The sequence below is a fragment of the Urocampus carinirostris genome, chromosome 16, assembly GCF_059441175.1.
Source record: "Urocampus carinirostris isolate Australia breed hairy pipefish chromosome 16, RoL_Ucar_1.0, whole genome shotgun sequence".
In the NCBI taxonomy this organism is placed as follows: Eukaryota; Metazoa; Chordata; class Actinopteri; order Syngnathiformes; family Syngnathidae; genus Urocampus; species Urocampus carinirostris.
In genome coordinates, this window is record NC_142364.1 from 33,046,104 (window position 1) to 33,071,726 (window position 25,623).

A 25,623-nucleotide genomic window follows, 5' to 3' on the forward strand; every position below is an offset into this window, starting at 1 on the left:
ATGCTATTCATGATAGAAGTGTAATTTTTGGTAGGAACAAAACTTTTTTTGTTTTGTGTGCCATCCAGGGACCGCACAAACAAAGTGATGCCCGTGAGTGTTCATTGAAGATGGTTGAGTTAACTATCACTGTGTATTACCTGGTTATTAAGAGGAATTCTGAGTGTTTCTAGGTTCAAAGTTTTGGAGTTCAAATGGAATTCAGGGAAAGAGAGAAAAAAACTGAACTTGTGTTAAGATTTATCAATTTTATAGCGCTCTTACTCGTGAAATTGTTTTCTTTTGAGGGACGTCATTATGCACGCACTATATTTCGTTCTGCTGATTGTAGATTGCCATGTTGGATTGGATGAAGCCGTGTTCTTGTTTGCTTGCTGTTAAGAATAAATATACTTCAAGACTGAACCACAATGTCCTGCTTATCTTCGCACGCATGAGGAAACCGCACACTCTGACATCCTTAACAGGTTATGGGCCCAGGCAGTCAAAGTTGCACTCACAACAACGTGGACGTGATGTATTACACAGAGTTTCGACGTGAGTGAACCAGCTTGGAGTTAAGTGGACATTGTAAGAAGTTTAACGTGACGTATTACGCAAATTTAAACAAAGTTAAAGCAGCAAGACTCGGAATAAGTTTTACGCGTAAATAAACGAATTTAAAGCGGCAAGACAAAATCCATTTCGAAATTTTGGTGCCACTGGGAAAATGGCGAACGGAGCAGCAGGAACGATGACAACGGGACTGAAGATAAGTTTGACCCATGGGAGACCAGGTTCTTAGGTCACTTGCACATTCTGAAGTTAAAAGAAGAACAGAATGAAGCATGAAGGAAAAATGCTGACTGCTATGTTGAGCTAATAAGACTAATAGACGACAAAAGCCTTTCGCTCGTAAGGCATGAAGCACCTGATGAAGGCAGAAAGGCCCCGAAAATTTTGAACGAACATTATTCCGGAAAAAGTAAGCCAAGAATTATACATTTGTATACATCACTAACTAATCTGCGGATGATAAAAGAAGAAAAAGTCACTGACTATCTCATAAAAGCAGAAAACATAATTAGGATTCTTAGAGACGCAGAAGAAGTCATGAGTGATGGACTAACTGTTGCAATGATACTAGGTGGACTTCCAGAATCATTTAAACCCCTAGCTGTCCATGTTACACAAAATAAAGATAATGTCACGCTGGCAGAGTTCAAAAGAAGATTGCAAGTCTTTGAGGATGCAGAGAAAATGAATACGTCTGACTCCACAGATAATGTGATGAAAACGTATGTGAAACCAGGTCACATAAAAACATGCTGAAGGCAGAAATGATGAACAGATAAAATGCTACTGTTGTAGAGAAAACGTAGGTTATGATCTGAGAGAAACCTTCTCCTATGTGGATAAGGGAAATGGACAAAAAGCCAGCGCGACATGGGAGGGAGATGACTTTATTGATGCCTCAATGAAGATCTCGAAAAAGCTCCAGGCATAACATCGCTATTTGTACACCCCAAAAGGCGGTCCGATATCACGTATTACTTAAAGGAATTTTGTTTTTCTCGTTCAAGCCATCTCCTTGTCTCCTTATTAGGAGACAAGGAGATGGCTCCTCCAAACAGACTGACGTCAGTGCATACAGAGATCTTCGTTCCTTGCCCAGTGTATACAGGGACTCGCAGTCTATCTTCAAGCAAACTCAACTGTCTGCCAAGAACTTCCCGAACTGAGTTTTTCACTGACGTCAATAGACTTCAGTGTATGCACAAATGCAAGTCTATTTACTACAATCCCCCCTTTGGGAGGACCACCTCCCATTTAGAACAGAAATTAAAATCGAAAATGAATACAGAGTAGTGGCAAAGTATTACAAATCATAGATATCAATACACGGACAGAGTTTATGCGTATCAAAAATAAAATAAAATTCTGGCGGTCAGCCTGCTGTGATTATTCTAACTTTCATTGTTCATGTTTCAATTACAAAAACCTCCGACACTCCAAACACCTGATTTGAACATTTCAACCCATGCACCAGTCTCCCTACGCATTTTATCTTTATCCGTACATACTGGATCATACACGTAGAATAGTCGTTCAGTACATGATAAGATATATGTATATATGAACCGATAAGTGATAAAAGTGATCACAACAGTGCAAACTCCCGGTTATAGTTGTTGATATATTCCAATATATACGTGCATGATTAGATAGTGATACAGTATACATATTGGCCTTAGGCCTGATCCCCGTAAACACTTCGAAGAACGTGCTTCGCCGTATTCGTCAGCGGGTGTCGTGAAGTCAGATGTCGGAGTGGGGGATCATCCCAGCAGGCATCACGCTCAGTTTCCATGCAGCCCAAAACCCGGACGCGACGACGCATCCCGACCATCTCAGTCAGCAGCTCGCTCCCCGGCAGTGTGACATACCAACAAAAGAAACACAATCAGAAACCAATATATATTTGTAGCCGTTATTCCTAGCGCTATATAGTGTGTTGCGTGTTTAACAATAGTGGTACTTGATATTGTATTTGGTCCAGATCATCATATGTGTCTCTTTCCGCAGATGCTCCATTATTTAAAGTAATATAGACTCACTGTTAATGTTGCCAGATAAACTTCAAGGCGTTGAATTTAGTTGAGTCATCTGCTCCTCCTCACTAAGGAATAAGCTTGGGTATTCAATCACTAACTGTGCTAATTGAGCTTCTGCCACCCTAGTATTAGCAACTACTGTCATCTGTTCTCCAAAAGTCTTAAGCATTCCTCTTTTAAGAATAGGTATGGCACAGAAACACAACAAACACATAATTATTACGACAGTTAGTACAAGAATTCCCCCTTTTGCTAACAGACCACCCCAGTACCCAAATGTAGACGAGAACCAATCAAAAGAGATACTGTTCTTTTCAGTATTTACTGTCACTTCATTGCTCAACTCACGAATCTTTGACAGCGCCTTTGTGAAGCTTCCTGCTGCGGCTGTATTTAAAGGTATATAAGTACAGCATTCCTCCTTTATCATATGACACACGCCTCCTTTACTGGCTAAGAGAAAATCGAGGGCCTGACGATTCTGCCAGGCCATCCTAGATGTCTCATGTAATTGTTCTCCTATTGCACTAAAGGCCTCGTTAGTGTAATTAATAAAACGTTGTTGGTTGTAATAAATGTAATTAATCCATTCTGCGTTCTTATTCGGAGTTATCCAGATAAATATCGATTCTAATCCAGACTTAATTTCATTCCTAGCTTTAAATTCCTCTGGAATTCCTCTCGGTTGTCCGATGGCATCTAGATATACTCGTCCATCCGGAAGATATGCTCTCTTAACTCTGGCTTCCCTAGAAACTCTTAGTAGCTCATAAACCCCTTTATACATTATATGGACCGGTACTTTCATTCTCACAAGTGTACACAATCCTGCCCAATTTCGTGGAAGCTTGCTCCTTAAATAGTCACCTCCGCACATCCAGTAACTGTCTGCTATTGCGACTGATTGATCCCTCAAATAACGTATGTCTGGAATTGTCATTGTTACGTTTTCGCATGTCTGATCTTGCTCACCCGGATTTTCAAACCATACTGGTTTATCTGGAAATAAAGGATACATATTTGCGTGTGGAAACCAGGATATAACCCAAGTTGTCTTACACTTCACTGTCGTGTTTCCTACCTCGTGTCCATCTATGCCCTTGTAGCTATATCCACCACTTGCATAACATTCATACTCAGCAGTTCTATCTACCCGATATCTTTTTGGAGGGACTTTGTGGTCCGTTGATCGTTGAAATTCTCTAAACATCCTATACCTAATTTTCTCAGGTGTCCCCGATAGCCTTGGATAATAATGTCCACCTTTTGCACCAGAAATAAATCTACATTCTATCGTACACATTGGCAGCGGAACTGGCTTAACTATAACTATTTGTGAAGCAAATCTTGGGTCTTTGCAAATCCGTCGCTGCTCCTCTGCACACGTCTTCATATTATGTTTTTCTGGAATTACAATTAAAACGCCTGGTGGCGCCGTCGAGCATGCTATACATTCTTCATCTGTCATGACTCTCGCAGTATACCATAACCATCTATACCATGTGTTGTACTTCGCGGTTTCCCACCCAAGTTCGTCCGTTGGGTTAAAACTTTTTGGCCTATAGTCACTCATGACTAGGCGACTGTCCTGACTGCCAACTCCACCATCCGCACAATAGTCTTCGTAGGCCATACTGTTTTGAGGATTAACTTCAATTGGCTTACCCACTGTATCATTTTGAGTTTCTACTTCAATTGGTCGTTTTATTGTAGGAGTCACGGTTACCCCCTCGTTTAAATGTGATTGCTCTGGCCGTTTACCCTCTGTAACATTTTCCTGTATTTTACGAACTACTAGTGTACTCATTTTCGGCAGTTGGCGTGTTGTAACCTCACCCTTTGGTGTTGTTGCCTCGGGTGTAGATTTCTCTGATTTTGGGTGTGTTGTTACCGTCGGTATCATCTCTTTAGGTGCTGGAGTGACCCACAAACTAGACCACCAGCTGTTAAAGCTTGGCTTGTTATCCGTTACGTTAGTCTGTACTGTTGTTAACATATCTGGTTTTCGGTATACAGTCGGCACTTCGGTTGGTTCCACGTCTCTCTTTTGTCGGATTAATCCCATCGTACTCGGGATTTTAGTACTTCCAATATGCTTTCTATTACGAATTGTACTTTCCAAATTTTCAATTGTTTCAGCATGTTGTATAGTAGTGTCACACTTAACCGGGCCGCTGTCTCTTTGATGGGTCATGGTCTGCAACTGCATCGCCGCTGTCGGGATTTCCGGCTGCACTTCTGGATCCGCAATTTCCATTTGCCGCTGCGATTTCTCGAGCTCTGCTCCTAGTAACAACCATATTAGACAATTTATTATCACACACAGCTTTGTCATCCACATTTTGTTTTCCTAATTTAACGTTACTGCCCTGTTGATCTTGCTTGGTCTCGTCGACGGTGGCAGCGCGAGCCTTGGTACAGTGGTTTAGATGGTACCAGGTTGAGCTGCCCTCGACCTGGACAGCGGTCGGCGTTGCCCTTACGACGGTGTACGGTCCCTCACGCCTCGGTTGGTTCCACTTTCGTCGAAACACCTTGATGTACACGAGATCTCCTGGGACCACCGTCCTCTCGAATGGTTGTTCGACCTTGGACTCTTGCCTCTTCACCTGCAGGTAGATGGCCTTCTGGATAGCCGTCAATTGTCTCATATAGTCTCTCAGTTCAGTTTGTAGTTGCTCAAGCGGCGGCCCTTTATAGGGACCTCTCAAATGCGGCGCTGGCATTGGTCTGCCTGTTAGCATTTCATGCGGTGTTAAATGTGTGATCCGATGAGTTTGCATACGATAACTCATCAACGCCAATGGTAGCGCATCTACCCAGTTTAGCTTAGTACTTGCACAGATCTTGTTTATCTTTGATTTTAATGTGCCATTTACTCTTTCCACCATTCCTTGACTTTGTGGGTGATACACCGCACCCAACCGTTGTTTAATGCGTAGTTTTTGTAAGATGCCCTTCACGACTTTTTGAACAAATGCCGCACCGTTATCCGAGCTTATTTCTGACGGTATGCCAAATCGCGGAATAACTTCTCTAATCAAAAACTTAATTACTGTTTCCGCACCTAGATCTTTTGATGGCACTGCTTCCACCCAACGACTAAATCGGTCGATCACGACGAGCATATATCGTTTTCCTTGGACTGTCTTTATCATGTCTACATAATCAATTACTAAATGCTTAAATGGTCCCTGTGGGACTGGCACAAAGCCAATCGGTGCCCGTACACACTTCCTGATGTTTCTTTCAGCACAGATTTCGCACTGGTTGAGCACTTCGTCTACCGTGGCCTGCAAATACGGAGACCAGTAACCTTGTTTTTTCAGCTTCTTCACAACTTCTCCCCTTGCACAATGGTCGATCGTGTGCACGTCTGATATCAACATAGTCAGCAGTGACACTGGAGCAATAATCAGTCCTTCATGCGATCGCCAAAGTCCCTTATCATCACAGGTAGCACCCCTTTCTCTCCACAGTGTCTTTTCGCTCAGGCTCGCTTCACCTTGAATCAGGATTATATCGTCTGGCGTTGCCATTGGTTCTAGTGAAACCATAGGAGCGAGGACAGCAACTTTGCTTTTTGACACTTCTTTGGCTGCCTCATCCGCTGCATTGTTCCCACGTATCACTGCATCATTTCCTCTTCTGTGTGCCTGGCACTTGATGATGGCCAATTTCGATGGTAACATCATAGCAGACATTAGTTCCGTAATTTGTTGATTATGATGAATTGGGCTCCCATCTGATTTTTTAAATCCTCTCTGCTTCCAAACGGTTCCAAAATGATGGCAAACTCCATGCGCATATGCCGAGTCGGTGTATATGTTTGCAGTTTTTCCTCTTGCTAGCTTACACGCTTCTGTCAAGGCTTTTAGTTCTGCACACTGAGCCGAACATGGCTGTTCACATTTCTCTGCTTTCTGCGTCACATATTGCTCAGCTTCTTGCCTGACAACTGCGTACCCAGCATGATTTCCCCGGTAATCTCGGAAGCATGATCCATCAACGAAATACGTCAGGTCTGCACCCAGTAGCGGAATGGATTCCAAATCCGGTCGCAACCTGGTGTACTTCATTGTGTCCGCAACGCATTCGTGTGCTTCACCCTCAAATTCAAACGGTATGGTGTTAGCTGGATTTGTTGTATTACATCTTTTCAATGTAATGTCCGGATACGTCAACAGTGGCATGAACTGTAGACATCTGGCCTGAGTGACAACAAACTTGCCTTGATTTATCAGTCCTGAAATCTTGTGATGGGTGTAAATTATCACTGGATAGCCCATAGTTACTGTTGTGGCCTTCTCATATGCATAATGAACTGCAGCCAAGCCTTGGTAACATGGCGGCCATCCTTGCACCACATTGTCAAGTTTGGTGCTGTAGTAGGCAATTGGCTGTTTTTGTCTGCCACTGCACGTCTCTTGCATTAACACAGCTGAAGCATACATATTGTGTCGATTCGCTACGTACAGCAGAAATGGTCTTGTGTAGTCCGGTGTTGCCAGAGAAGGCGCTCGTTGCATTTCTTGTTTGATATTTTCGAAAGCATCCATTGCAGTGTCTGTCCATTGCAATTTTGCTCGTAGCATCGTCGTTCCTGCTTCTTTCATCAAGTCCCTCAATGGGTTGGTCTTCCATGCGTAGTCCTCAATCCACTCGGAACTGAATCCCGTCATTCCAAGGAAGGTCATCATTTGTCCGACCGTTTGAGGTTTCGGAGCTTTGCTGACTCCCTCGAGCTGCTCTGGTGTCATTGCAATGCTCCCTTGTGAAATGAGTCTTCCCAGATATTCCACTTGCGGCTGACAGTATTGTAGTTTGGCTTCTGAAGCCTTGTGTCCTGTTTCAGCCAGTCTTTGTAGGACTCTGATCGAGTCTCTATGACATTCTTCGAGCGTTGCTGAGCAGATTAGCAGGTCGTCAACATATTGTATCAGTGTACTCTCGATGTCTTGGCCTTCCAGGTCATTACGCAGTACTTGGTTGAACATATGAGGACTATGCTTGAAGCCCTGTGGCAACCGTGTGTAACTGTATTGTTTCCTTCGGTATGTGAATGCAAAGAGATACCATGAGTCTTCAGATAACGGAATGCTGAAGAATGCTGAACAAAGATCAATTACTGTGAAGTACTTTGCGTTTGGAGGCACATTTGTGAGGATAGTACTTGGATTTGGAACTTCAGCTGCCCAATCTTGGACAACTTCATTTACCGCTCTCAAATCATGTACCAATCTATATTTAGACTTGTCCGATTTGAGAACTGGAAAAATCGGAGTGTTGCATGGACTTTGCATCTCAATTAGTACTCCAGCCTTGAGCAGCCCGTCGATCGTCTTTTGTATCCCTGCTTCCGCTTCCGGCTTCAGCGGATATTGCGGTCGAAACGGCAATTTCGTTCCCCGTTTCAGTTGTATTTCAGCTGGATTTGCTGATTTCACCAATCCCACATCGGTGTCATGATTTGACCACACCTCCTTCGGAACATGGTTCAGCATGTCTTGTCTCAATACGTCCTCTTGTTTTTCTTCATCTTGAACAGCTTGTGTCGCCTCTGGTATGGTAACCACCCAAGGTTTCGCATCCATTTTCATTTCACATGGTATTTTCACCATACCATCTTCGTCTGAGATTGTCATTTCCGAATCTTCAGTCTCAATCCATCTCACGCTCTTTGCTGCTTTCACCATGGGACCTAGGTCTTTAGATTTGAATCCTTTGTTGACTAGTAATGCAATATGTGGTTCCGATTCCGGCACTCCGAACCACTGCGACGTGAAGTCATTTGGTTTGATGTTCAGAGCTGCACCCTGATGGCCAATCAGGAGGCAGTCGACCAAAACTTCTACTGTGATGTTCTTTGTCTGTTTGTCCCATATTTCCTCGTAGACCATACTGCAGGACGAGTCATAATACATAGTGCAATGATACTCCGTCGTTGGTTTGAATGCCTCTGGTAGCTGTATTTTGATGACAGGTTCCCATACTTCCATAATTTTATTTACAGGTTCTTGTAGATTTCCCAACCAATAGACCTTTGCGCCTTTGCTTTGTTGTAGCATTTGATTCTTGAGTCCAATCCTGTCCAGATACACCCCGTCAGGAGTGCACCACAATTTGACTCCAAGCTTACACAAAGCGTCTCTTCCCAGCAAATTTACTGGCGTTTCTTCTGACACAAGAATGGGTATCATAATTTCACCCTCTTCAGTAGAGATTTTCACTGGGTCTGTCATTGGAATGGTTTGTTTTGATCCCGAGAATCCTATTGTTCTTATGAATTTGCCGGACATGGGGAGGTTCGAGGCATACTCTGAACTTATGCAGGTATATGTAGCTCCGGTGTCAACTAGCATTGGGATTTTGTTGCCTTCAATTTTGACCTGGATTATTGGTTCCCTGCCAGTTTCCCCTGCATGAATTGTGAATTGGGCCTCCCCCACAGGATTCTCTGGGCCCCCCTAATGCCAATATCTTGGACCTGAACCTGGAGATCCTCTTCCTTGTCTTGACGGGCCCCCCTTTGTTCCTCTCCATCCCCCTGGACCGGCTGCTGAACAGTTTCGTGCAAAGTGACCAGGACCCTGACATTTCCAGCACACGAGCACTTGGCCTGTGGGCGCGTGCCCGTTCCTTCTTGGGGCACCTCGACCCCAGGCAGGCATCTGGCCCTGTACTGCTCCGTAGGGTTGCCGGCCAAATGGCTGTTGCTGATAAACATTAACAACCGGAAGTGGTTGCTGGGTTGATGGAGCGATGGGCGGCGCCGTCACGCTTGCCTGGATGGTTTGGTCCAGTACAGGTGCTTGAGTCTTCAGTTTAACTTTATTCTGCAGGTCAGAGAGCTGCATCTGAGTGAGTTTCCGTTGTTCAGCTTTTTCTAAGTCCTGCTGTCTTTGCTGATCCTTTCTGAATCTCTCAATGGCGTGGACAACATGGTCACGGAACTCCCTGTATGGCATTGAGGTTAACCCTACGGCATCTTCCAGCTTACTCTGAACTTGTATTGGCAGGGCTCCAATGACTGCATTGCGAAACAGAGTCGAAAGTATAGGGCTGTTCTCCACTTCTTCCTCTGTCTCCTGTTTCCATCGTTTGAGCTGTCTGCCGATGTATGAAGCTGGATTCTCAGTTTCGCCGAGAGTCTCACCTTTTAATGCCTTTGGATCAATCTTGGCAGGGTATTCATCCCGTAATGCTTTCCACACCACTGCACGGTAGGCGTTAAATTCAGTTCCATCCGCCATCACATCGATCATCCATCCATTGTTGCTATGGCGCAAAATACTCTGCATCGTTGAGGCACCTACACATTGTGCCAATACTGACTTGATATCGCCGATGGCTAGCAGCTTGCCAATAGTCTCTTCTTCAAACCGTCGAATCCACTTCCCAGCACCTTCATGTATGTCTGGCAATCGGGAAATCAGACCCGTGAGGTCGAGCGTCTGCCAAGGGATGTACTGACCTTTGTTTCCCTTGATTAGAATTGGAAACTGACCAGGGTCTGTATACCTCTCTGGCGGCCGGATATTAGGCCTATATCTTAGGTCGTAATTTCCAGTCGCAACCATTGACGGTCCAGGTCTTTCACCGTCCTCCCTTGTCTCAGCTCTTGCGTGAAGATTGTCTATTTCTTCTTCCAATTCTCTGATGGTAGCTCGGACCGCACGCTGTTGTTCTTGTTCCATGTTCTGGCTTGTTTGACGGACACCTCCGGTTCCCATGTCGACCCAAAAAAATTCACCTGACTTTCCCTTGACCGTTTCATTTCTTTCCGCATAGCAGTCGAGCGGTTCCCTGCATTCCACTGCGTCGAACTTTCTCTCCGTGCTACAATGCTTTGGGATAGGAGGATGTTGAGGACTTGTTGGTGCGTCCCCTAAGTTTTTTGTTGGCAATTTCATCTCGTCTCCTTCTCCATCATACTTGAAATCCCCATTTATTTTCATTGTTCCGACCAAAGTTGGATACAACCCAGCTGATCCAGTTGTCTTTTCAGCATTCAATGATTTATCTTTTAGTCGAATCAGTCCTTCCCTAATTTTCTCTCTGTAATGCGCACCTTCAGTCTTAAACAGCTTCAAAATCTCCTTTTCTGTGTTCCTCTTCTCCTGTCGTTTCTTGTTATTTTTTCCAGATTTGTAGTCCATAATCCTGACTTCCATGACATCACAAGAGTATGTATCGAACGTACCACCTTTCGGCCATGCAGGTTGAAGATCCTTCGTCCTCTTCTCCCACTTTTGTGACACCTTTTCAATCTGCTCGGCCTTGTCCGGATGGCGCAATCCCAAAAGCTTCACTGGCACAAGAATGTTCATAATTATTCAATTAATGTCACTGACCTTGCTTTTGCAAACTTAGGCTGATTTGGACGCGTGTCCTGATTTTTCCGAACGAGGGCGCTGTTCAGGCTCAGAATGGGCGGGGGGGGCCTCTTCTGCTCGCACGTCTGCTTCTGCTCAGACACAAACAGTTCATTCCAGCTCAACCCCTTTCATGAATATTCATCTTAGGGCGGACCCAGCTCCTCCCACTCGAGTGGCCCTCTTCGCACACGAATCTTCAACTTCAGAGCGTCAGAGTGTTCAACGGAAACAGATCTCAAATTCACAGCCACACGTAGACGGAGCGCTCAATGAGTCTTTCACCTTAATTTATATCCCAGTACCGTAAGTTTTTCATATCTATCTCATACACCAATCGCGCAGTACTCTTATTTCCTGTTCTCACGCACTAATAAGCCCATTCTGCGCTCTTAAGTTCCCCTTTCACCACTACGTCCTCGCGGGCGAGGAAAAGTAATCACTCCACTCTTCATTTATCTTTCCAAGACCCCCTCCGTAAGTCAAACAACTCAAACATAACGTTACACAAAGTAAAGGACAGAAAGACGGGGGAAAGACGGTGGTGGGGTGGGGGGTGATCGGAGCGCGTGCTCAACTCACACACGAGAATAACCCACAAAAAGCAAGACACTAACGCACATACAAGACCGTAAAATGTAAAAGAACACACCTGTTAGCGCAAGCCTGACTCATGTCACACACACATTCTTTGTATCGCTTGTTCTATGCGAATATATCTTAATAATACAACATCTGATTAACTGCTCATTTTTCTAACGCCGGTATAACCTCTCAGATTCTAGAAAATTGCGAGTTACTATGCACCACACTTCTTTTTAAGCGTACCTTGCACGGCAGCCTCACAAATCCTAAATCGACTAGGGAAACACATAAAACATGCCCCGTATTAACCATATATAGATCGTCTACTCTCGAACTGACACTTCAGCAAATGACGACGTCTCATCACCGCTATTACACAGATCTCAAGACAATCATAAATATACAAATACCGACGCCGCTGCAACCTCTTATCCAGGTTAAATTAGCCTTTTTTCTGTTTTCAAGCAGCCTATGTCCCAAAACAAACAGGACTCTCTGAGCTCAGAACTCCCGTCGGACATAAAAATCACAACTCAGTCTATGTATCTCATCCGTCCGAACTTGGGCCTGACTATAGACGGAATTCACGTGCACGAATTTTCATAATTTAGCTCCCACGTCGCCGGCTCCCAGTCTCACACGAGCAAACCGAAATAAGAGAGGAAAAAAACTTCTCTTACCTCGACTGCTCATCCGAGACGGACCACTTTTCCTGTGCCAAAACCACGTTTTAGGGCGCCATAATGTCTATTTACTACACTACAAGTGTGGACTAAAAGGTCACATATCAGAAAGATGCTACAGGAAGGTATGGTGTAATTACTGTAAAAATAATACACACCATAAATCCTTATGCAAAAAGAAGAATGGACAAGATGGTGCCAGAAAGGTCTTGGAGGAAACGGATGATGACCAGGATCAATACTTTAAGGCCGAACACACAAAGAAGGAGAAACTGACAACGTTGACATGAAAGACATCATGGTGGATGGAGTAGCGACATCCCTCATCGTCAACGACATCAAAATTTTTGACAAGTTTGATGACAACTTTACGCCAGGGAGCCATTCTGTTGAATTAGCTGACGGCACAAAGTGCACCAGGACAGCGATGATAAATCTACTAGACAACGCTGGACAAGAACACAGAGCACATTTACGTGATGCACTCTACATGCCTTCATACCCACATGACATCTTCTCGGTGGCAAGAGCAACCAATGGGGGAGCCACAATCATCTTCAAGCGAGGAGACAGCTGCATGGTCACTAAAGACGGCAGTAGGTTTGATATTCATGAAAGTGGAAATTTGTTATACTTGCCAACTGTTCAGTGGAATGCAGTTGATCAATGTAAACAATGTCAAGACATTCAAACCTGGCATGAGATATTGGGTCACTGTAATCATGAAAATGTGCAGAAGTTACAAGGTGTAGTGAAAGGTAAGGAAATTACAAGATGTACAGTCAAGCCAGATCAGTTTTGTGAAGTATGTACACAAGGAAAATTCACTCAGACAAGAAATAGAGAACCAGACACAAAAGCTAAGAAACCCTTACATCTGGTCCATACTGATCTAGCTGGTCCAATGAAAACTAAGCATAGAAGGTCACAAATATCCATAGTATTTTACAGACCATTACTCAGGTACATATTTGTGTATTTTCTCAAAACAAAAGGTGACGTTGTACAAGCTACAGAAAGATTCTTAGCAGATGTTGCACCTCATGGAGAAGTAAAGTGTATTCGCTCAGATAACGGCTCTGAATTTACAAGCAGAGATTTCCAGGCTCTACAAAGCAAGAAAAAGATTAGACATGAGACGTCTGCACCCTATTCACCCCATCAAAACGGGACAGCAGAGAGAGGTTGGCAAACTCTCTACAGCATGGGTAGATGTTTACTGTTTGACAGTAAATTACAAAATGAGCTATGGAGCTATACTGTACAAACAGCAGCCTATGTGAGGAACAGGTGCTACAGCAGACGCACGAAGAAAAAAACCATATGAGATGTTTACAGGAAAAATGCCTAACATATCCAAACTTCACAAATTTGGATCAATCCGTTTTGCCTATAAGCAAGAAAAAGGGAAATTAGATTCTAGGTCCAAATTGTCCCTAGGTGTGACTGAGCGAGTGAGTTGTCTGTCCCCGTGTGCCCTGCGATTGGCTGGCAACCAGTTCAGGGTGTCCCCTGCCCACTGCCCGGAGATGGGCGAGAGAAAGATACAACAAGAGATTTATGACAGTAAAATAAATGATGCTGATGTCAAAATGCAAAATGTATTAGGTCAAGAAGTACAGAGTATTACTTCAGGGTTTTCACCTGAAAAGAGAGAGTTTACAAGCAGGTGTGTACACAGTGAGTGTGAAGAGAAAGAACCCACCGAGGAGCAGAAAGAAACCAGCATATCTGCAGGACTTCGAAACTGACTTTGAAAGTGAGGATGCAGGGGACAGGTTACAGACCTGTATAGACTCTTGTTATAGAGCAATATGTGACATTCCCCAGTCTTACCAAGACGCCATATGATCTACCGAGTCAAGGCAGTGGGAAAAGGCCATGGATGAGGAGATACAATCTTTGGAAGAAAATGATACCTTCAGCCTCACCAAATTACCACCAGGCCAACAGACAGTGGGGGCAGATGGGTTTAAGTTTTAGGGTGATAATGCAAAAGGCGGCACAGGAAAACTTAATCCTGCACCAGATGGATGTGAAAACAGCATATTTACATGCACCAATTGACTGTGAACTCTATATAGAGCAACCACAAGGTTACGAGAAAAGATCAGAAAATGGTGAGACACTTTTATGTCAACTGAACAAATCTCTTTAACGGTTTAAACAATCAGGTCGTAACTGCAATGTCATGTTACATACATGTGTCACTGAAAAAGGTTTTGTTCAGAATCCAGCAGACCACTGTGTGTATACAAGGGAGAAAGAAAATGAAAAATGAGCTTATTGGTCTCATCATTGCAGCCAGTAATGAGAGTGTACTTAACAGTGTAAAGATGATGTTGACAGAAAAATTCAAAATGAAAGATCTGGGATAAATTAAAACATTTCATGGGAATTGATTTCAGCCAAACATATGGTCAGGTCAAAATGTCTCAAAACAAATACGTTATCAAAATATTGGAAAGATTTGAAATGCGAAATTGTAAGTCCAGAGAGACCCCATGCAAGGCAAAACTAGAGTACAGAGAAGACGCTGAGAGAATAAAAGATCCAAGGAAGTACAATTTATTTATCCACATGTACAAGACCAGACATCACTTTTGTGGTCAGCAAATTGTCTCAGTATTTCTCCGAACCGACAGAACATCATACTATTATTTTATTTATTTAGTAAAATTTTTCACTGCACAACTGCTATATTTAAGGTCAACAAAAACATAGTGCCGGAAAACATCCTAACACCTATGGCTTTTGGCTTCCCTCAAAACTTTGTAGAGTGGGTAAAAATTATCTATAAAAATCCTAAATCTAGGCTTAGAGTTAATAGTCACTGTTCAGACTTCTTTCATCTTAAAAGAGGAGTCCGGCAAGGGGACTGTTTAAGTCCACTCTTGTTTGCAGTAAGCATAGAACCACTCGTGGAATCGATAAGACAAAATGAGCAAATAAGGGAAATACTAGATGAGGGAGGAGAAGAGCATAAAATATCTTTGTTTGCTGATGACTTGTTGGTAATGCTGAAAGGGCCCTCCTTATCAATACTACCACTGTTGGAGAACCTTAAAATATACGTATGGAGAAGTAGCTGGGTATTTAAATAGTGAGAGCAAATCAGTAGCAATGATTATATCAGGAAAATGTCCAACTGAGGTGATATACAGATTTGATTTAGAATGGACGGATAAAGGGTTTAAATATTTGGGGGTGAATATTACACCAGATTCCACACAGCTGTTTGATGCAAATGGTGGAAAGTCGATGAAAGAAATAAAGAAGGATTTGGAAAGATGGGAAATTTGGGTCTAAAGGCTTACTGGAAGGGTAGAAACAATTAGAATGAACATATCACCAAGACTATTATTTGTATTTCAGTCTCCTCCTATTCCCAGAATCCACATTTAAAGTGGTAAATAAATTGATATGAACATTTCTATTGGAAAAGAAGAAACCTAACATTAATTACAAAACTCTTTTAGCTTCCAAAAAAGGCATTAGCTCAGGAGACAGAGCAAGCGTCTTGGGATAAAGAGGTCGCAGCTTTGATTCCCGGCTCCTCTGTGTTATATGTCGAAGTGTTCTTGGGCAACACACTGAACCCCTAGTGCCCCCGATTGCATGGCTGACGCTGCTATCGGTTATCGGTGAAGCACATTGTAAAGTGCTTTGGGAGGTCTTCATTGACCTGAAAAGTGCTATATAAATGCAGACATTTGGACCTACCCAATATTAGATATTATTATTGGGCAGCTCAAATTAAAGCTCTTATTCTGTGGAGACCAAGATACAATATGGGTGGACATGGAGCAGCGGTCTTGTCCAAATGTGCCTATGGAATTGTTACCATTCATATCAGTATTGATGTGGAAGAAGTTAAATCTCCAGAATGAATGGATTAAGGGAACTATTAAAACATGGTCAACAACACAAAAAAAAACCTAAAAAGGTCAAGGTCTGTGAATAGGGCTATAAAAATAGCGAAAAACCCAGATTTTAAACCTGGGGTTATGGATGTAGGATTTTTAAAATGGGCCCAAAAAGGATTGATGTTGATTACCCAAGTGTTAGAATGACAGGAAATGAAATATTTTGAACGACTTCAACAAGAATTTGACCTACCTAGTAATGATTTTTACAAATATTTGCAACTAAGGCATTACCCCAAGAAACAATGAATGGGGAAAATATGTAAGGAGACAACTAAGGTTGAGGAATTGTTGATATCATACTCAAAAGGACTATAAATAAAGGGGGTTATCTCGAAATTTTATAAAGCTCTGCAAAAGGATCTCAGTAATGATGAGATGGTGGTTAAGGAAAAATGGGAACAAGAAGCTAATGTAGTGATAAAAGACGATGAATGGGTGAAAACTTTGAAAGAGGGACATAAAATAACCAGCAGTCCGACATGGAAGGAATTTAAATGGAAAGTAAAAATGAGATACTTCCATATATCCTCTATCACTTCAAAATATAAAAATACATCCAATTTATGTTGGCGCAACTGTGGGAAGGTCGGATATTTCACGCATATTTTCTGGAATTGCCCTGTGGTATTAAATTTCTGGAGAAGTATTCAGACAGAAATAAGATTAATTATTGGTTGGGAGACGAGGTTGGACCCAGTGACCTATGTATTAGGAATTTTGCCAGGAGAGTTATTGACTGGCCAATACATATATTACTAAGGGTGATATTTCTGGTAGCAATGAAAATGATCACAGCTTCCTGGCTGAAACCACAACCTCCTAACTTAAAACAATGGAGAGAAAAATAAAGCAAATGTACATTATGGAAAAAAAATCACTGCAAGACTTCAACTGAAACTAGATAAGTTCGAGAAAAGATGGACGCGTATCACACAATTTTTACTTGATGCCTAAACACCTCACCTTTTATTTTAATTCTTTTATTAACATTTTTTGTTGTTGTTTTTTTTTTTTTGGTTATTTATGGGTATGTCAATTGTATATATTTTTGTTCGTGTTGCTGTATGAATGGTGACCCAATCCTCTGTCTAAGTGTGTGTGAGAAAATAAATACATAAATAAAAACCTCAGAGAATAGCCGTCAATAACTAAATCCCTTTGCAACAAAAGTGGGTACACCCTAAAGTGAAAGTTCCTGAAGTGTATGGTCTAAGTCACTTGCAGGCTACTACCCCCCTCCCCCCAACCATTTCAATCCCTGCAGCAACACTGACAGCACTACTGCCCCTATCTTTCTTAGACAGTATTTGTATGTGACGCTGTGCAAGTTCTCTCAGCTTCTTTGGACATCCAACACAAGCCGTGTTGTGAGTGCATCTGGATTTTTATTAAACGCTGGAGGATCTTGGCGTCTGTACTGCAGCTCAACTTTAGGGTGTTAGCAGTCATCTTGTAGACTTGGGCAGCCTTATGGTGTGCCACAATTCATTTTTTAAGGTCCACAGAGAGCTCCTCAACATGGTGTGTCATATAGGGAGTTTCTCTAGGATTATTGCTCTCCCGAAAAATAATCCGAAATTTTTGTTTGACACAATGATGAAATTTACTGGACAGCAGCTTAATCCGAATAGTTCTGCCTATTCTGCTAATGACTTTGTTTTTAATAAACGATTCAGCTAATCTGGAATGAAATTATAAACGAAAAGTCTGCCACCTCGCCCTACCTTAAAAGCGCAGACGTTTTGGGTGATGTCCGTGTCGGCGGCTGTTCAGAAATGTTTTCCAGTTTTTGTGAGTTTTCCCTTGAAAGTCTTACACGGATGGTCAGTAGGGCCAAACGTACTACTTGCCTTCTTGACCCGTATCCGGCTTCACTTATGAAAACGACTTGACGTCTGAAAATAATCTATTTGAATCTGTCTAGTCAGCATTCAGAGCAAATCACTCTACTGAGACAGCCCTGGCTAAAGTAACCAAAGGTCTCCTCTTAGCAATACATTTCGGTGCCTCGTCAATGCCACTGCTGCTGGATCTCAGTGCTGCTTTTGATGCTGTGGACCACATATGAGTTTAAAAAGAGGCAGGGAGCCAATCAGCGACCAGGGCTCTTGGCGCCAAAGGAACGGGCACAGGTGCCTCACATCAGTAATCATGACAGAAAAGGTTGAAGATAATTTGTAATGAGTCACACTCCTGTGGAGGAATTTGGGCCCACTCTTCTTTGCAAAATGGTTTCAAATCTGCCGTATTACATCTTCCAAATTAACGTTTCTTTTTTAAAAAAAATAATTATACTTCCCCCAAAAAATATAATTACTGGGTTTGTATGGGTGTTTGAAATATTTGAAAATGCTTGATTTCTAATGTGTTTCCATGGTTGAAAAATGCTTCTAAATGCTTAAAATTGTTGCTATGTTTCTCGGCATTCTGACTCAATAGACCATGCATTAAATGAAGATGTGTATGAGTGCGATGATGGTCATTTATGGACATTTATAACGGGCCAAGCCAAAAACTAAAGAAGCGTTTTCTAATAGTAAATTGTAGAACTTCCTGCAACTGAAAATGTAAGTTACCATTATATTTACCCAGAACCAACCAACCAACTGCCAAATATATATCGACGCTGCAATATTTGTACAGGGTGTCTCAAAAAATGTACTCACTCTTTTTATGTGTTGCAGATATCCTGAATTACTGAAGCCATGGCAGGAAATCAACTTAGTTTGGAAGAGAGAAAATTTGTCCTGAAATACTATTGGAATTGCATTGAAATTGGAAATTGAAAGACAATGTCGTGATATTCCTAATGACATGTTTGGCGACGTTTGCGAATGCCTTGGTGCGCGTTTTCAGCGTTGTCTGGACAATAATAGTCATCATTTTGAACATTTGCGTAAATGATTCTTCAATTACATTTGTCTCATGTATTCATGCTATTTCACTTCACTCTATGTGCATAAATAAAGGTTTTCTCGTCATTCTAAGAGTGAGTACATTTTTTGAGACACCCTGTATATTGTGCTGAATGTCTTATGGGGTTATTCTCTTTTTTTTTCATCTGGCCACGTTAGCCGATGTATAAATAATCAATACATGAACATGAAATGTTGTTGTTTTAAGTTATAAATTAATAACATTTGTGATTAAAATTAAAGTCTAGTGTATTCGGGGCGGCAGTAGCTCAGGAGGTAGAGCGCTCGTCTTGGGATCAAGGAATCCCAGCTTGTCCGTGTTACATGTCGAAGTGTCCTTGGGTAAGACACTGAAACCCCAATACCCCCAATAAGCAGGTTAGCGTCTTACATGGCTGCATTACAAGGCCGCTATTGGGAAATGTGAAGCACACTGTAAAGCGCTTTGGGAAGTCATTGACTTGAATAGCGCTATACAAATGCAGATCATTTCATTTCATTATTCATATAGTTTTGACAGAAATGGCCATATACTTCTGTTTCCTGTTTGGATTTTCGCATTATTTTTTTCTGCTGTTTATGGTTTTCAGAGACGAGATGTTTTAAACATATTGATAGTATTCTACTACATGCGATTTTATAGCCCTTTTATGTTTTTTCTAAATTAGTCATTAATTGCAACCAAGTCAGAATGTAAGTGATTAGATTTAGATTTGTAACATCACTGTGTAGCATGAGTCAGCATTTCTGAAACTAATATGTGGATTAAAATTCAAGGGCTAACAGCAATTGTTATTTTAAAGACGGTGCATAATTCATAGATGGATGACAATCTATTTTCCTCGAAAGCGACAGGCCTCAATTTTTGATGTATGGTCCCCCTTCCTTGGTCCACTAGGTGGTGCGGTTGCGCAAGAAAACCTATCGTGAGAGTTTTTTTTCATGTCACTGACAGCATTTACATGTTGTGATCCATTTTCTATTTAAGTACTTAAGGTTTAAGTGAAGTAAATTCATCAGCGGTTGAACTCAAACCAATTGTTTTATCAGTTAAGTTTTTTAGACGTTTTTCTCAACAAATGCCTTATATTTTTTAATTGAATTTCACAAAAAAAATAAAATGAAACACTTTCAGTCTTTGAATGGTTTGATAAAAAATGCTTTTATTTACAAATAGAAATTAACAGACATGTGTCTTGTAGAAGCAATGGGGGAAAGGGACAAATGTTTTAGGACGTGGAGCGGACAAAGACCGAATGGTTCCATGTGAACAAATACATTGGGATGTCACAAGTAAAGTTCACAGCTTTTTTGTTAGTCTGAAATTCCGTTTTTGTCCAAGCTTTTTCCTTTCTTTTTCCTCATTGTCTTGCCTCTTGTTTTCTTTTTCCTCATTGTCTTGCCTCTTCCTTTCTTTTTCTTCGTTGTCTTGCCTCTCCTTTTCTTTTTCCCCGCACTCCTGCCTCTTTTTCTCTTTCCTTTGCAGGTATTTCTGTTCTCTCTTTTCATGCCTCTTCCTTTCCTTGTTCTCCTTCTCCATGCGCTTCCTTTCCATTTTCGTCATCTGCTGCTTCTTTTCCTTTTCACCGAGGGCCACAATCAGTTCTAGGTGTCGCCATGCAGCGATAGAGCACTGTTCCATGAAATCCTCTGAGTCGTTCGAGCTCTTGAACGAAAAAAAAGAAAGATATATCAGTTCGTTAAACTTTCATTTCATGTTTAGAGTCAACGGTGAGCAAAAGTGATGGCTTTGGGTGAGGAAAGGCGTCAAAAAGTGTACACATCCCAGCTCAATTCAATTGTTACACTGCAGTTATGCTGCTCAAACAAAAACAAAAAATTGCATAGTTTGTTAGATATGCATGTAAAAAAAATAACTCACCTTGTTGTTAGTCGTAAACAACGTGGGAGTTGGACGGGTGTTGATATTGTTCTTTGCCGTGTCAACTGCTGGAGTGTCCGAGCAGAAGTTGGAAGAAGGTCTGCAAACTCTCCAATAATAATGGGGAAACATCGAAGAGCCTCCTTGATCGGGCCAACTGACAGCTATGACGTCTGTCACCGTTGCTTAGGGGCGTGGTAGTAAAGTGTGCTTGTGTTGCTACACGACTAACGCTTTAGGATATCCATCCGTCCATAAATCCATTCATTATCTGTACTGCATATCCTCAGTAGGGTCACGGGGGTGCGGGAGCCTATCCCAGCCATCTTCGGGCAGTGGGCAGGGGACACCCTGAACTTGTTTCCGGCCTGTCGCAGTGTATGAACTGTTTGTTAATGATAAAGAACAACTTTTTGTGCAAATAATGACACAAATTTGACATCAAGTGAGTGATGTTATTAGCCGTTAATGATGTATGGATCGTGACCCGTTGTATTGGCCTACAGGGAGCATGTTTGATTTGTTAACAGGAAATTCAAAGTTTGTTTTACGGGGCTTAGAAAGATCAGCTAGTTCTCAATATGAAACGACTTTGCACTCGTTTGATTCCCCCAAATAATGTGCTTGGTTGCAATTGTTCAATAACAAAACTATGAATGCAAATTGTTGCTCAAACACAAAAATGAGGGAAAAACCAAAACATGTGATTTTTGTGGGGCAAGATGTACTTTTTTCTTAGGTATTCGGTGTCACTTGTCATTCCTCTAAAGTTCTAAACAACACTGTTTCGCTTGACTCGGCATTTCCGAAATACAGCAGAAAAATTATGTGAGGACTGGCAGTAATTCTAATTTATAAAGACAGTGTATAATACATAGATTGGATGACTATTTATTTTCGTCGAAAGATTTTTGGATGCACGTCCCCCCTCCTTTAGTCCACGAGATGGTACGGTTGAGGAAGAAGCACTATCGTGAGTTTTTTTTTGCTCTTATAACTGACAGCATGTACATGTTCTCTATTTAAGTACTTAAGGTTGAAGTTTAGTAAATTCATCGGCGGTTGAACTCAATCCAATTGTTTTATTAGTTTAGTTTTAGACGTGTTTTTCTTATAGAAATGTTTTATTATATTATAGTGTTTTTAATTGAATTTCCCAGGGAAGAAAAGAAAACATTGCAGGGTTTGAATGGTTTCATGGCAAAATATTTTATTATATACAAATAGAAAAGAATGGGGGAAAGGGGCAAACGTTTTAGGGACTGGGGCGAACAGAGACCGAATGGTTCCCCGTGAACAAATCTATTCGGATGTCACAGGTAAAGTTCACAGCTTTTTTTGTTGGTCTGAAATTCAGTTTTTGTCCAAGCTTTTTCCTTGCTTTTTCCTCATTGTCTTGCCTCTTCCTTTCTTTTTCCTCGCACTCCTGCCTCTTTTTCTCTTTCCTTTGCAGGTCTTTCTGTTCTCTCTTTTCACGCTTCTTCCTTTCCTTGTACTCCTTCTCCATGCGCTTCCTTTCCGTTTTTGTCATCTGCTCCTTCTTTTCCTTTTCACCGAGGGCCACAATCAGTTCGAGGTGTCGCCATGCGGCGATCGAGCACTGTTCCATGAAATCCTCTGAGTCGCTCGAGCTCTTGAATGAAAAAAAGAAAAACATCAGTTCGTTAAACTTTCATTTTCTAGTCGTGTTTAGAGTCAACGGTGAGCAAAAGCCTCTCTCTGATGGCTTTGGGTGAGGAAAGACGTCAATACGTTTACACATCCCAGTTCAATTCAATTCAACCTGCAGTTATGCTGCTCAAACAAAAACAAATAATGGCAGAGTTTGTTCAATATGCATGTCAAAAATTAACTTACCATGTTGTTAGTCGTAAACGACATGGCAGTTGGACGGTTGTTGATTGTGTTCCTTGCCGTGTCAACTGTTGAAGTGTCTGAGCAAAATTTGGAGGGAGGCCTGCAAACTCTCCAATATATATTGGGAAACATCAAAGAGCCTCTTTGATCTGGCCTAGCGACGGCTATGACGTCTGTCACCGTTGCCAAGGGGCGTGGCAGTAAAGTGCTCAAGCGCTGCTATCATTGCTAACGCTTTGAGATACGAAATCACCAATTGCAGAAGATTAAATGAAAAAATCGACTACAAATATAAAACTAAGTGTTGTGTTCAAGAATGTTTTAAAAATTAATTTTTGCTTATCGGTGAAACCAACTCTGAAACAAAATTGTAACCGAAATGAATAACCCAGTAAGCGGTTGGTTCTGACAACTTTCACTTTTTTTAGTGGCTGTATTATTATTATTATTATTATTATTTTTTACTACTATTATTATTATTATTATTATTATTATTATTATTATTATTATTATTGTCATTATTATTACTATTATTATTGCTCCTGCTGCTGTTGTTATTATTATTATTACAATTATTATTATTACAATTATTATTATTATTGTTATTACTACTACTACTACTACTACTACTTCTACTACTACTACTACTACTACTACTACTACTACTACTACTACTACTACTACTAGGGCGGAGCAGGTTCGCCACATTACCCAAGCATGATCCCATTGTGGAGCCAGAACAGTCAGGCAGAACTCTTGCCGTTTCTTTAAAATATATATTGTCAGGCAGACTCAGTTTGTGTTATGGGCATAAAGGGTGAAGGGAAGCCACTTGGTGAAATGAAAACCGTTTTCCCGCCTGAGATTTGCTTCAATGATTTGCACCGCCTGGAAATTGATAAGCATGGAGGAAAAACAATTTAAGAGAGCTGTGGAGGACACACTCGGGAGACTGCGGCAAGTGGAATGAATATAACTTATGTATTTGTGTATGTGAGTTTAAAGTTGTGTTCGGTAAATTAACTCTCGGTCTGGATCACTTTACCAGAGAATAAAACCAAATTTCAAAAAGAATACTATTCACGTCCACAATGTAGACAGTAGCTAATTTTCAAAACCCTTTATTTCGATAAATGAGATAATGTCACACTATTTGGTGTTTGCTTGTGTTAAATGCAATGTGCAGGGAAGCTACAAGGCAAGCAATTATTTATTTTTAACATATTTTTCAGTGCAGTAACATGTCAAATGTATATTCTAAATCTAGCTAGCCAACTAGCTAACTTGTATGGGGAAAAATTTAAAGTTAAAAAAAAATATCATTGCGGACTCAATTATAACTACTTCATGTCGGCAGATTTAAATGAACTGTCTGTTAATGATATAGTACAAATGTTTTTGTGCGAATAATGACACAAATTTGACTTTAAGTGAGTGATGTTATGAGCCGTTAACGATGTATGGCTTGTGGCCCGTTGTATTGGCGAGTAAGTGAGTATGATTTGTTAACAGGGAATTCAATGTTTGTTTTACGGGGCTTAGAAAGATGAGCTAGTTCTCAATATGAAACGACTTGGCACTTGTTTATGATTTATGATTGTTTATGATAAAATTAATAATGTGCTTGGTACGAATATTTTTGTGTAAATAAAATAATGACACAAATCTTATGTCAAATGAGTGATTATTTGGGCCGTTAAGAATGTATGGCTGTGACCCGTTGCGTTAGCTTACAGGGAGTACCCTACTTGTTTGGCGATTCTTTTTCATTATGGGTTTAGTTGCAACTTTATTAAAATAACTAAGAATGCAAATTGTAACTCAAAAAAGAAAATGCTCTCTTCAAGAGTTATTTCCAGCACATTTTCCAACATAAGAGGCTATTCATGATGGAAGTGTAAGCTTTGGTAGGAACCAAACTTTTTCTGTTTTGTGTGCAGAGTCCATCCAGGGAACGCACAAAGAGTCCCAAGTTTGCCGCCTCAACAAAATGATGCCCGTGAGTGTTCATTTGAATATGGTTGAGTTAACTAGCACTGTGTATTACCCGGTTATTCAAAGGAATTCCGAGTGTCTCTAGGTTCAAAGTTTTGAAATTCAAATGGAATTTAGGGAAAGAGAAAGAAAAACAGAACTTGTGTTTTTATTGAGAAAGATGGGCTTTTTTTAGGTTTTTGTGTGTCACCTGAATTCCTCAATAATAATTCCAAACTGATTTTGTAAATGCAGAACACGTGAGGGTGCCAGAGGACTAAATTAAAGTTTAGAAAGAGCAGACATGCCCTTGCCAATATGAAAAAAAAAACAGACTCAACTGTGCGCACATACCTTAGTTTAATAAAATATTGGGTATAACTTCCTAATCCAAATATTATGAGTAAAAGATTATTTTCCTCTAAAAAATGTTAATTCTTTCATGCAAGGTAACCAAAACTTGTGGTTCCAGGACATGCCAATACGCCCAAGGACTGTTCACGAACAAAAAGTGAGATATAAGTGATTCTTCAGTCTGCCACTAGCATGGTGTGCCTCGTTGGGTGTTTCAGTGACTAGTATGACAGAGTGCACCGTATTTTCACGATTATAAGGCGCACCGCATTATAAGGTGCACCTTCAATGAATGATGTATTTCAACAATTCTTCCTTATGTAAGGTGCTAAGTTAGAGGCTGGGGGTACCGTACGTTATACATCCTTTAGATAGTGCTGTGCAATTTCCATCATTTACAAGCACTTTTCAAACCATAAAACACAATATTATAATTCAAGTATTTTCAAAGATTTCAAGTTCCCGCACAAACCCT

At 41.2% G+C, this 25,623-nt stretch overlaps 1 protein-coding gene across 5 annotated transcripts in view; it reads left to right on the plus strand.

The window, feature by feature from the left end:
* LOC148351123 (uncharacterized) overlaps nt 1-25,623 on the plus strand; it is an 86,011-nt gene that overhangs the window by 24,631 nt on the left and 35,757 nt on the right. Inside the window, exons 1-2 of one of the 5 annotated variants that reach the window (XR_015847119.1) lie at nt 23,434-23,777; nt 24,761-24,819. The exons of 2 other annotated variants lie outside the window; for them this stretch is intronic. Coding sequence is in view for 2 of the 3 variants with exons in the window: in XM_088320191.1 (XP_088176317.1) it covers nt 24,761-24,819 (59 nt within the window). In the remaining variant the exon portion in view is untranslated. Of the gene's footprint in view, nt 1-18,850; nt 19,131-23,433; nt 23,778-24,760; nt 24,820-25,623 lie in introns of those variants that run through there. 2 more of the 5 variants (XM_088320191.1, XM_088320194.1) reach the window with 2 other exon arrangements.